The sequence below is a fragment of the Miscanthus floridulus genome, unplaced genomic scaffold (genome assembly GCF_019320115.1).
Source record: "Miscanthus floridulus cultivar M001 unplaced genomic scaffold, ASM1932011v1 fs_325_2_3, whole genome shotgun sequence".
Lineage (NCBI taxonomy): Eukaryota > Viridiplantae > Streptophyta > Magnoliopsida > Poales > Poaceae > Miscanthus > Miscanthus floridulus.
Genome location: NW_027096583.1, coordinates 1 through 11,158, shown reverse-complemented (window position 1 = coordinate 11,158; position 11,158 = coordinate 1). Strand labels below are relative to the sequence as shown.

General features: G+C 42.3%; 2 protein-coding genes across 2 annotated transcripts; one reads left to right on the top strand and one right to left on the bottom strand.

Moving 5' to 3' along the window:
• The first annotated feature begins 4,516 nt into the window (after window positions 1–4,516).
• LOC136531319 (protein Barley B recombinant-like) lies at window positions 4,517–6,565 on the top strand. Its single transcript, XM_066523983.1, has 2 exons — window positions 4,517–4,726; window positions 4,934–6,565. Exon 2 carries the CDS (start codon window positions 5,052–5,054, stop codon window positions 6,096–6,098), a length of 1,047 nt encoding a protein of 348 aa, XP_066380080.1. The 5' UTR covers window positions 4,517–4,726; window positions 4,934–5,051; the 3' UTR covers window positions 6,099–6,565.
• Window positions 6,566–9,185: 2,620 nt separating this feature from the next.
• Window positions 9,186–11,152, bottom strand: LOC136531320 (fanconi-associated nuclease 1 homolog). The gene is made up of 4 exons (XM_066523984.1): window positions 10,964–11,152; window positions 10,347–10,620; window positions 10,006–10,239; window positions 9,186–9,796 (listed from the first exon to the last, which is right to left on the bottom strand). The coding sequence occupies exons 1-4, from the start codon at window positions 11,137–11,139 to the stop codon at window positions 9,347–9,349; spliced, it is 1,134 nt and encodes a 377-aa protein (XP_066380081.1). The 5' UTR covers window positions 11,140–11,152; the 3' UTR covers window positions 9,186–9,346.
• Window positions 11,153–11,158: the final 6 nt, after the last annotated feature.

Genomic DNA, 11,158 nt, shown 5'->3' with positions numbered 1-11,158 from the left:
GAGGAGATCCTCATGAGGGAGGAGGTCTCGAAGCCACCGATAACTGACTCAGCTGACACCGCGCCTGCCCAAGGCAAGCCCCGGTGCATAACCCCTTATTTTTAATAATCATTGTATATATATGTTATGTGCATTTATGTTACAGGAATCTTATGAAAACCACCTGCATAGATATAAACTATCCTATGAGTCCTACTAATATAGGTTCGAGTAGCTGCTATGCTTAGGTTTTCGGTAGCGTGAGTAACCTGCCGTTACTCACAATAGATGATTATTATAGTTACTCTCACGATAAAATAATGAAAGGAAAAATGAAAACTGGGTAGGGATATGGTAGGGGTTATGGTGGGTGTGACGAGTTGTGTCCCGCGATTATGGGGCTTAGCTTGGTTACACTGTTTTCCCTATCCATTTCGATTGAGGACCGTCCGTTGCTATGGATGATAGTCAGGTCACAGACTTATTATCCTAAGCACATACTTGCTTATGGGAGTGGGAAGGCTCATTACGCTCTTGTCATGGGTTCTGGCTTTTTCCAAACCGACTGATTGGAGGCGAGGAAAGGTGAAGGTCTAAGCACTATGTTGAGACCGGGTCTCAAGTGTGGGGGCTTGGAGTCCAAGTTTGGACGGGGACCTAGACCCCGTGATAGGAGTGAAATAGGTTGGTCTTATTTGTGTCTGGGGTACAAACGGGACGCGTGTTTTGGGGTACCTAGCTGGGATACATTGGTTCATAAATCGCCGTTTCTGTGAGATAGTACGACTTGTCTATGATCTAGCACCGTAGTAAGAACTAGAATATGAAAGATGGTAAAATAGTTCTAATTGCTCAACCCTTGCTTGAAGGTAGAACAGGTGCTTACCTAGAATAGTTAGCTAATGAAGTAATCATGACTGCTAATAAAACATGATCTTAAGGACACACTACTAGTAATACTTTTCGCAAACAAAGAAAATAGCAAACCATATTGCCTATCATACCCTTTGGAGTTAGGAACTATTCCCACTAGTTAGGTAAGTCTTGCGAGTACATTGTGTACTTAGGGTTTATTTTACCCTGTTGCAGGTGTAGCTTGAGGAGTAGCTCTTGTGTGGAGGATTCTTCTAGTGGGCACAGATGGATCTTTGTATCATTTCTGCTAGATGTTTATTTTCATTCCACTATTTAATTATCGCACTCTGAACCCTAATATTGTAATAAATAATTTTTAAGAACTCTTGTTGTATGAAATGGACTAAGTATTGTAAGCTCGTACTCATTATTGTATTTTGGAGGTAAAACGTGGATTGATTTGAGTTCTCTCGTGGGGTGTGCTCGATGGAACTATCCGATGTAGCTAACTTTTGGGGTGCTTAGTGTCTAGTGGAAGACGAGCGCCTCCAAAAGCGTGTTATTTCGGACGGTTCTGCCACAAAATAGTGCATAAACATATTGAAAAGATAACAAAGGGGAGAACTTTGACATAGGGGGAGAAATATGACAAAATAAGGGGATCAATTAAAATTTGAGCACACAAATAGGAGGAGCAAGTTCATAAACTTAATTGATGAATTTGAATATGCATTTCATATGTTTGCTTGCATGGCATAAATTTTAAATTAAAATTCCATGCTTGTATGGTGGATGCTAGTTGTAGGTTTAAATGATGAAATGAAAAACTAGCATGCATAGGATGAGTAACTAGACTTGTATTTATATTGTAAAAACTAGACCCTTGCTTCCAATGTTGATCTCACGGGGTATTCTAGTTTTTGTGTATGTCTAATTACTAATGATGCTAAGGATGATATAATGGTGCACTCCGATTGGTATCACACTTCAAAGGTCCATCTCTTATACCTTAGCATCATTTGGTAGACATTACTCTTCCACAACTCAAATCCATGCATATGTGCAAGCTTCAATCCAAAGTCTTAGCACATATATAGGGGGAGCTAATGCTACCATTTTGAGTTCATGAAACTTGTCCATATCCTTTTACACATGGTAAATATGCTTGGGCAAGCAACATGAATTCAAATAAATTTTAATTTATATATTTATAAAAGGATTGTCATCAATTACTAAAAAGGGGGAGATTGAAAGCTCTAGTTTGGTTTTAATGAATTAATAAAACCCTAAGTGCTAACCTAGTTTATCTAAGTGAAGTTGAGTTGTTTCATAAAAATCATTTGACAAAGTAGCGTCACCAACAGCTTCATGCATGGCCGAGAGAGAAATGAGGGAGAGAGCTCTAAAAAGCTAGTTTCACCCTTGAAGCTGTTTTGAAAAGGAGTTTTTGGCAAAAATAAATAGCTCACAACAGCTCATGAAGCTGTTGGTAAAACTAAAAGCTCTAGTTTAGTTTTGGTGAATTAATGAAACCTTAAGTGCTAACCTAGTTTATCTAAGTGATTATGAGATAGATGGCACTATTCCAAGTGGTGGAGCAATGGTGAAGATCATGATGATGGTGTGACCATGGTGATGATCAAGTGCTTGGACTTGGAGAAGAAGAAAGAGAAAAATAAAAAGCTCAAGGCAAAGGTGATATTCCATAGGAGCCTTTTGGTTTGGTAATCGAGACACTTAGCGAGTGTGATCAAATTTAGAATCGATAGTCGTACTACTAAGAGGGGTAAAACTCATATCGAAATGCGGTTATCAAAGTGCCACTAGATGCTCTAACTCATTGCATATGCATTTAGGATCTAGTGGAGAGCTAACACCCTTGAAAATGTTTGTGAAAATATGCTAACACACGTGCATAAGGTGATACACTTGGTGGTTAGCACATTTGAGCAAGGGTGGAGAAGTTAGAGTTGAAAAAGAGTTGATTGCGCTGATCACAAGGAGACCGGACATGTCCGGCATGTTACCCTAGCTCGAGCAAGTGCTGAAGAGGTAATCGGACACGTCCGGTATTGGGACCGGACGCGTCCGGTATTTGGCCCAATGTGAGCAGCTGAGAAAGAAAGTGATCGAACTCTAACGCAGTTGTGTGACCGGACGCTAACAGTTCACTGTTCATGCGTCAGGTCAAGGTGATGTGGCTCCAAGAAGAGAATCAGGAGCGACCAGACGCGTCCGGTGTGAACCAGTGAGCCTCGGTTTCCTACGCTATAATTGATCTGACGCTGGGTGCGTCCGGTCTGGTGAAGCCGGACGCGCCCGGTCGTGTCCAAGCAGTTCTAGGAGCTCTCTAGACTCGACTTGACTCTCCCTCTCCTACGTCCGATCACTTTCCTAACGGTGCATCCGATCAGTTGTGTTAGAGTGTGACAGAGAGAGCCGTTGGGGCACCAATGGCTAACTCATTTGAAGGGGCATGTGGCTTCGCGGCACCTACTAGACGTAGCGACCGGACACGTCCGGTCAGTGCACAGACAACCCAATTAGTGAGCTAACGACTCTATTATTTGGGGTGTCTATAAATAACGTTTGGCCGGTTCTAGCTCACTCTCTTGGCCATTTGCATTGACATAGCAACCTTATGAGCTTAGCCAAAGTTCTCCCACTCATCTCCATTATTGATTCATCATCTTTGTGAGATTAGGAGTGAATCCAAGTTCATTGCTTAAGTGATTGCATCTAGAGGCACTTGGTGTTTGTGTTTCGATGTGGAATTCGATTGTTACTCTTTGTGGTTGCCGTCACCTAGACAGCTTGGAGCAGCGAGGATCGTCGAGCGGAGGTTGGTGATTGTCTCCGGCTCCGATAGTGGTGATTGTGAGGGGTTCTTGACCTTTCCCCGGTGGAGAGCCAAAAGGTACTCTAGTGGATTGCTCGTGGCTTGTGTGATCCTCATCTTGTGTTAGTTATGCGGCACTCTATTGAGGGTTTGACGTGTGATGCCAATTAGCGTGTGAACCTTTAAGTGAGTGAATCGCCACAACGAGAACTAGCTTACCGGCAAGCAAGTGAACCTCGGTAAAAAAAATCATTGTGTCATCATTTGATTCCGAGGTGATTGGTATTTATTCTTGTGATTGATTGGTTCATTCCTCGACTCGGCGGTATAACCATCTTGCTCTCTCTCTCTTTACATTACTGCAAACTAGTTATCAAGCTCTTTAGTGTAGCTAGTAGTGAGAGCTTGTTAGTTTGGTTAGTGTGGCTCTTTAGTTAGCCTTTGAGAGTATACTAACTTAGTGTAGTGATATAGCTATTGTGTGGATAGAGACTATAGAAACTAGAATTGTGGTAGGTTGCTTGTATTTTTAAGTAGGCTTCAATACTCGCTTCGTCTCGTATTTGTCTAACTGGTTTGGTAAGTGTTGTTGTAGAAAATTTTAATATGCTATTCATCCTTCTCTAGCTATTAGGATCTTTTGAAAACTATCTCAAACAATGCCTAAGTTTTGCAAAATTTTGATTTAAAAAAAGAATTAAAAATATAAAAAGAATCTCATTCCGACAGACAGATCGCAATGGCAACCGGAACGAAGTTGGCAGCACCGGAGGGTTTTTATTGGGCCGTGGTTGTGGCACCTACGAATGCACTGGGCCCTGCGTGGCTGCGTGTGGTCAGCTAAGCTAGCTATACGAATACGATGCGGAGGGAGTGGGCGTTCGGCGGTGCCCGGGCGGCGGATAGGAGGTCCAACGACGGCACGGCGGCGTAGCAGAGGATCCGTTCGCATTCCGTGCTCTGACCGCCCCCAGCCCCCCTTCGTCGACGACTGGGCGAGCGGGGGCCGACCTTGTTCGTCGGGGTCCTTCGCCGCCGACGAACATCCACCAGGTAGGACCGCCCCTTCCCTTGCCCATCCCTTCCTGCTGTGCTGAACCGAGCATCCCCAAACCCTAACTGAAGCAATTTATATCCGGATCTGACCTAACCATTACAACTAGTCCTACCACTGGCTTCGATTTTGTATCTAGAGTTCCTGCAATTTTGTATTTTTATAGACCTGCTTCTTCTGATCTGATTGCCAAAATGGGTGTGTAGGGATTGCCGATTGGAGGGCCAATTTCACAGGTGGGCTGATCAGAACCGCGAGAAGGTTCGGTTTTCTTCTCCTTATTGCGGTCTTCGGAGGTGGATTTGCTTTTTCCACAAATCAGATATGGACGACGAAGACGGCAGCCTAGGCATTCGGAATTGGGGCTTCTACGACACTGTGAAAGGCAACCTCGGCCTGCAGCTCATGTCGTCCGTGCCACCTGACCGGGACACAAAGTCACTGCTCCCGAACGGTGCCTTCTTGCAGCACCATGGACACCACAATGCCCCGCACCAGCTCCACATGCAGCACTCGCAACATCCCCGTGGCCCTGCTGGTGGTGGAGCCTCTGGTGGCATGCCCACCGAGTCGCAACCTATTCACATGGACTTCTCACGCAATGAAGCTTGGTTGCACCAGTCACACCACCAACGTCCCAGTGAGCAGAAGGTCCTTCATTCTCGTCCTATCAGACCAGCTGGGCATGCTGGGCATCCAGGCCATGGTGGCCATCCTGCGCATGTCGGACATATTATGCATCACCATCCTACTGGTTATGGGATGATATCAGATGCACAACATACTCTCCAGATGATGCAACCACAGCTTGAGACACAGCTCCAGGAGCCTCCTCCATGCAAGGAAGAGGAAGCACCACCTCCACTGATTGAGGATCACTCAGTTGTTAGTACCGGGCCACCTGTGAAAAAGAAGCAGCGAGGCCGGCAGCAGAATCGGCAGCCTAAGTCACCAAAGCCTAAGAAGCCTAAGAAGATTGCTGTTCCACTGGAGGATGGGTCGCTCAATGGGCATGCGCCCCGAAGGAGGGGACCTAAGAAGACTGTGGGGATGGTGATTAATGGTATTGAGCTGGACCTTGCCACCATACCAACACCAGTGTGCTCGTGCACCGGAGCGCCCCAGCAATGCTACCGATGGGGTCCAGGTGGCTGGCAGTCTGCATGCTGCACAACTTCTATATCGACGTATCCACTGCCAATGAGCACAAAGCGCCGGGGCGCACGTATTTCTGGAAGGAAGATGAGCCAAGGTGCATTCAAAAAGGTGCTTGAGAAGCTGGCTGGTGAAGGGTACAACCTTGCTAATCCAATTGACTTGAAGACGTTTTGGGCTAAGCACGGCACAAATAAGTTTGTAACGATCAGGTAAAGAAAAAGGAATGCTATGTTTATCGCTTTGTAGGTTGTAGCAGGGGCGGATCCAGCGTGAGTGCTGGGGGAGCTTGAGCCCCCCTGACCCTGCTCGGAAAATGGAGCCCCCCAACAATTTTATGCATGGATGAAGAAGAGGAGAAAAAATGGAGGAAGATGAGGAGAAAGAGAAGTGGCACCCCCCCCCCCCCCCCTCCACCCCAAATCAGTGATCCTGGATCTCCGCCACTGCTTGTAGAGCTGCAGTTAGGCCTGATTTATTGCTTGTATGTCTATGTGCCAATCTACAGAACCTGTAGGAGTAGTTTGTAGCCATGTTCAGTTCCAATGACTTTATTTTCATGCCTATTTCAAGCTTCAGATGTTGACCCAATTGAAGTATGTTTGTATCCTCCACTTTGCAAAATTTAGTGTAACCATAATAGTCTCTAATTTAGGTGGCATGAAAATCATTGCAATTAATTAGATCTGTGTGGAAGTAATGGCGTTATGTGAAGGTTTTGTGACTTTGTCTGGTGGAAGACATTTACCAGCACCTTTTCATGGAGATAACTGTTAACTTATTAAAAGAAACTTGACCACTGGGGGGAGACGCTCCCTGGGCATTGCAATAAGAAGTTGTACTAGGATTTGAATGCAAATTGGCATGGGGAGACCCCCGATCACACTGTTCTTACCGGTATAACTTGTGAGAAGCTAGTTAACTGTTAACTTATTGTACGACATCTTTTAAGTTGTGTTTATGAAGTACTCATATTATGTATTTGATGCCTTACAATTCATACTCAAGAACAGATTCAAGAAACTAATCCTTGACTGCATCTTCATGCCTCCAATGGTCTGTGTGCAAAAGCAAATATTATTATCTCTTGGCTTCTTGCTCACCGTGAAATGTTTATAGAACTTTGCTTTTAGTTCATGTTGTATTTTCTTGTCAAGTGCTGGTTGGCATGTACTTCCTCCCATCGTAAATATATGTTCATCTGTTTTTTTTTAACTTTGACCACTAATATCTAGCATTTTATATAGATTGACAACATGAGGTTCACACTACTAGATTCACAATAACAAATATACTTTCATAATATATAACTCTTTACATTTGAGATATATTTCTGTAAATATTGCTAGTCAAAGTTGAACAAGTTTGACTATGGAGTATGGACAAGACCGGATGGAATTATATCTGCGATCTGAGGAAGTAGTATTTCTTCAGAAAGGGTGTGTGGAGGTTGTGCTTAACTTTCTTTATGATATTTGGTTGCTATGGTTCCATAATCCATATGTTAAAATAAAGAGGCTATCCTTGAGCCTAGGAGGCTAGGACCATGTCTTAGTGTTGTGGTTGTCAAAAATGATTGAGAAGTCATCTATTATTGCTATTGGCATTGAGATAAGTGTCTTTTCCAAAACATTTTGCAACAAGAGTTCAGGTGGTGAAATCTGGTTATGAAGCTTGAATGAACAATTTGACTGGTGAAGCAGAGTTCAGACAGAATGAAAAATGGATCCGAGCTTATAATGCAATATTTGAAAAAATTGAAATTAGTTCAGTTCTGTGCAGGTTGTTATTATTTGTATATGCTTAATGAAGAGGCTCTGTTTTAGTCGAAATATTTATGATTTGGTTCCTGGTTTGTTGAATTGATATCTGGATGTAACAAAACTAAGTAATCATCAGATTAGTTGGTTTTTTAATTGTTATTCCCTGCAGGGAAATGCAACAGGAATTAAGTTGTTTGCATAATCTCATTGAAGTACTGTAGTTCTAGTTTTCTTTGATAGGTAAGTTGGTATAATACATCCTTAAGCTTTCTCTTTTAGTTCAGAGGTTATGGGATTCGTGTGCGTTTTAAGATCTGTATTGGATAGAACATTGCTGTGATTATGTTACTAGCTAGGATAAACTTTAATAGTTTATGCAGATGTGGTGATTGGATCATGTTCCCTCTCTTTTTCCTCAAACACGCAGGAGAGCTGTGTATTATTTCATTAAGAAGAAACTGAGAGTACATGGGGAAGAAACCCTCAAAAGAGGATCATGTTCTCATTTGAACATATGATTTCGGTCTTTTGAAGTTTGAGGACCTTTTGGGTTAAGCATGGCACAAACAAGTTTTTAACGGTCAGGCTGCCTTAGGTTCCATGGTTGTAGCTTGCCCTGAGTTACTCTATATGTATGTGCAGAAGTTTTTACAGTTTGTAGCCATTTTCAGTTTTGTGAAATTTAACTTGCATGCTTGTATCACTTTAGATATCAATCTCATGGAGAGCTGTTTATCGTTCTACTTAGAAGTCGAACGGTAAGCAGAATCTCTAGCTTAGATGGCATGAAATTTAATGTGTCCAATGTTTGATATTTCTGAAGTTTCTACATCTTTCATTGATTTCTTTTGTTGGAATACTCTTTTTTGTGCAAGTACTGTTTATCCTCGATTCTTGTTGACCTTATGCCATCTCCTTTTACTCAAGGAAGTAAAATTCTTGATTTTGTACGGTGTTAATGATGTGCATGGAACTTAAAGGAAGTTCTACAGTTTGTGCGACCTTACTTGACTGCCCTGAAAATGTTGCAGTACTTCTCTATTAACATATATGTTATTAAGTTAGCTTGTAGGAGTAATTTCTCTTTCCTGCTGAAAGAGTGCATGAGATGATGTATTATTTAGTGTGCTGTGCACTAAACTTCATTTACATTGTTTGGTTTTCCTGGTTATGTATGAGACTAAAGAGTTTATCTTTGAAGCCAGGAATGTTTATTTGTGGGAAAAGTTAGGATTTCCCCACCTGTTGTCTCATTTACATGTGGCCCTTATAACCATGTCAATGGGACTGCATATCTTGTGCTGTTGAAGAATAGAATGTGACATGGGCAGTGTGGGGCTTATTTTGTCTCCTAACATCTGCAGACAAGAAAATATGTTTTTAGGGCCTTTATGAACAAAATTTTAGATGCTGAAATGTGGTTTCGGAACTTATATTAAGGTTTGCCGAGTAACAGGCTCGAGACTGGTAGAATATTTCTTGAACTTTTGTTTTTGAGTTCTAACTGTGTCGATTAAGACAACTAAATGTATCCTTCACAAGTTATAGCACGTCAAGTAGAGCTTTGCTTGTTACTTCAGTACAACACGACAACAATGTCATTGTTTATGCGTTACAGATTTGCCCTTTCTATCTAATCAATCAAATACATTTTGCATCGTAATAATCAATCAAACTAAGTTTAACAAGAGAAGTAGAGAACTATCTCCGCTTGGTAACCGGGCTTACTTTGCAAACTTCCACATCGAATCCAAAATCCATGAGAACAAGAATCCATGCACGCTGTTGCTCTGACAGCTGGTCCCTTGGTCCTTTGACCTCCACAAGTTTAGCCTCACCTCCACCTCTTTCATCAAGGAAACGCCATAGCAGCAGATCAGGCATTCCACTCGACCAGCTCCTGTAATCAACCGCTAGATGGCGGAGAAGCGATGCCAAGCGATGGCCACCAATGCATGCAACGACAGCCCGTAGATCAGTTAACGAATAACGGACCCAGTTAACACCTTGGCAGGATGTCCCCTGATGTAGCTCCCAGGAGCTGATGAGCATCTCTTCAGCCATTCCATCTTGTATCTTCTTCAACTGAGATTCTGCAAGGTCCTTTCTAGATTTGTAGAAGTCATCTGTTTCCAGATCAAGGGGGGCTGTCTGCAAAAGAACAAAGAAGACGTGTTGTGAAGTACAGTAGGAAACCAAGAAAAAGATCTGGATAAGGTCCAACAACTATATATCATACAAAATCAACAGGGATCTAATCTAACAAGGAATTACGCTACAAGGTGGGCTCCTGATGACTTTGCAGGGAATATGGTTATGCACCTCAAACAAAATAAAAACATGGTTCATAGGTCACATACCTGGAATTTAGACTGGAAAACGTCTTGTATGTCTGAAAACATTACGTCCCACATTAGAAGGCCAAAGATAGTCATCCAAATGCCACCTTCCGAATGGGTACCTTGCCAACCACCACCTTCATCAGCATAATATTGTAAAGCCAACTGCTCTACCCCACAAAGTTCCCCATCATAACCATAGAATACATTCTTTGCTCCTGTCTCGCAATTCAATGGCCTTCCTTCAATGCTTACCTATTAATAATAGAAGAATAACAAGCATAGATTATTTAGCATGAAAATGTAACAGACCAAAAATGTGAACTTTTGCCATCAATGAGGACAGTGAGGATGATATATACCTCTCTTATACTTCTCTTAACATAATCAGCATAACTGGGAACTTTCCAGCGTCGTGGAGGTTTGCTTAAACGCAGCACTCTCCTTTGCAGCGCAAACTTTGAACCAGCACGGACCCATGGATCAATTGCTCCTCCTTCAGCTGTGGAAAGGCTCTCATTTGCACGACCCACATGCTCCAAATCAATGGATAGCCTCAGTGCCCAATATCCTCGCCGTCTATCACAAGCAACTTTACTAAGTAGTATCTTTAGAATCCTTATTGCATCTTCATACCTATAATTTTGATTGGCATGAAATTCGGATACCCAGAAACTAACAAGATTTCTAAGATGGTTTCAGGAAAGAATTTAATGAGCCCTATAACAGAAGGGCCTGTAAAACTGTATGTGCAACAACTTGCCATTGTGTCACATGCTCAAGTATCTATCACCTATCATGATTAAAGCGTCCCAATATGTACCATGAGCCAGAAGGCATGTGAACACATCCCAAAACGAGAAAACAATTCTAGTGTGGGTAAGGTTTCCACTTCAACCAAAATTCTATGAATCATAAAAACCATGCATCTAATGAGTGTTTGAGCTGGTCCATAATTATAGCAGTTATTGCAACTTACCTGCGGTCTCTTTCATAAACGGAGACACCTAATGTGAGTATTTTCGAATAGACCCAGGAAGCTGAAAAGCGAGAAAAGAATGATGGGAGACATTCACGTGTAGTTGCATTTTCTTGTTTTGGCATAGTGCATAATCGATTCTCAGATAAATCGATGCATCTTGTCACCAAGTCCATGTTATTATTATCAAGGGAT

What these genes read in the sequence shown, in the direction of transcription:
- LOC136531319 (XM_066523983.1), top strand. Translation starts at nt 5,052, where the DNA reads ATGGACGACGAAGACGGCAGCCTAGGCATTCGGAATTGGGGCTTCTAC.
- LOC136531320 (XM_066523984.1), bottom strand. Translation starts at nt 11,139, where the DNA reads ATGGACTTGGTGACAAGATGCATCGATTTATCTGAGAATCGATTATGC. An exon ending in GTTTATGAAAGAGACCGCAG is followed by an intron (nt 10,621 to 10,963) that starts GTAAGTTGCAAT and finishes TCAAAATTATAG; the next exon opens with GTATGAAGATGCAATAAGGA. An exon ending in TTAAGAGAAGTATAAGAGAG is followed by an intron (nt 10,240 to 10,346) that starts GTATATATCATC and finishes TATTATTAATAG; the next exon opens with GTAAGCATTGAAGGAAGGCC.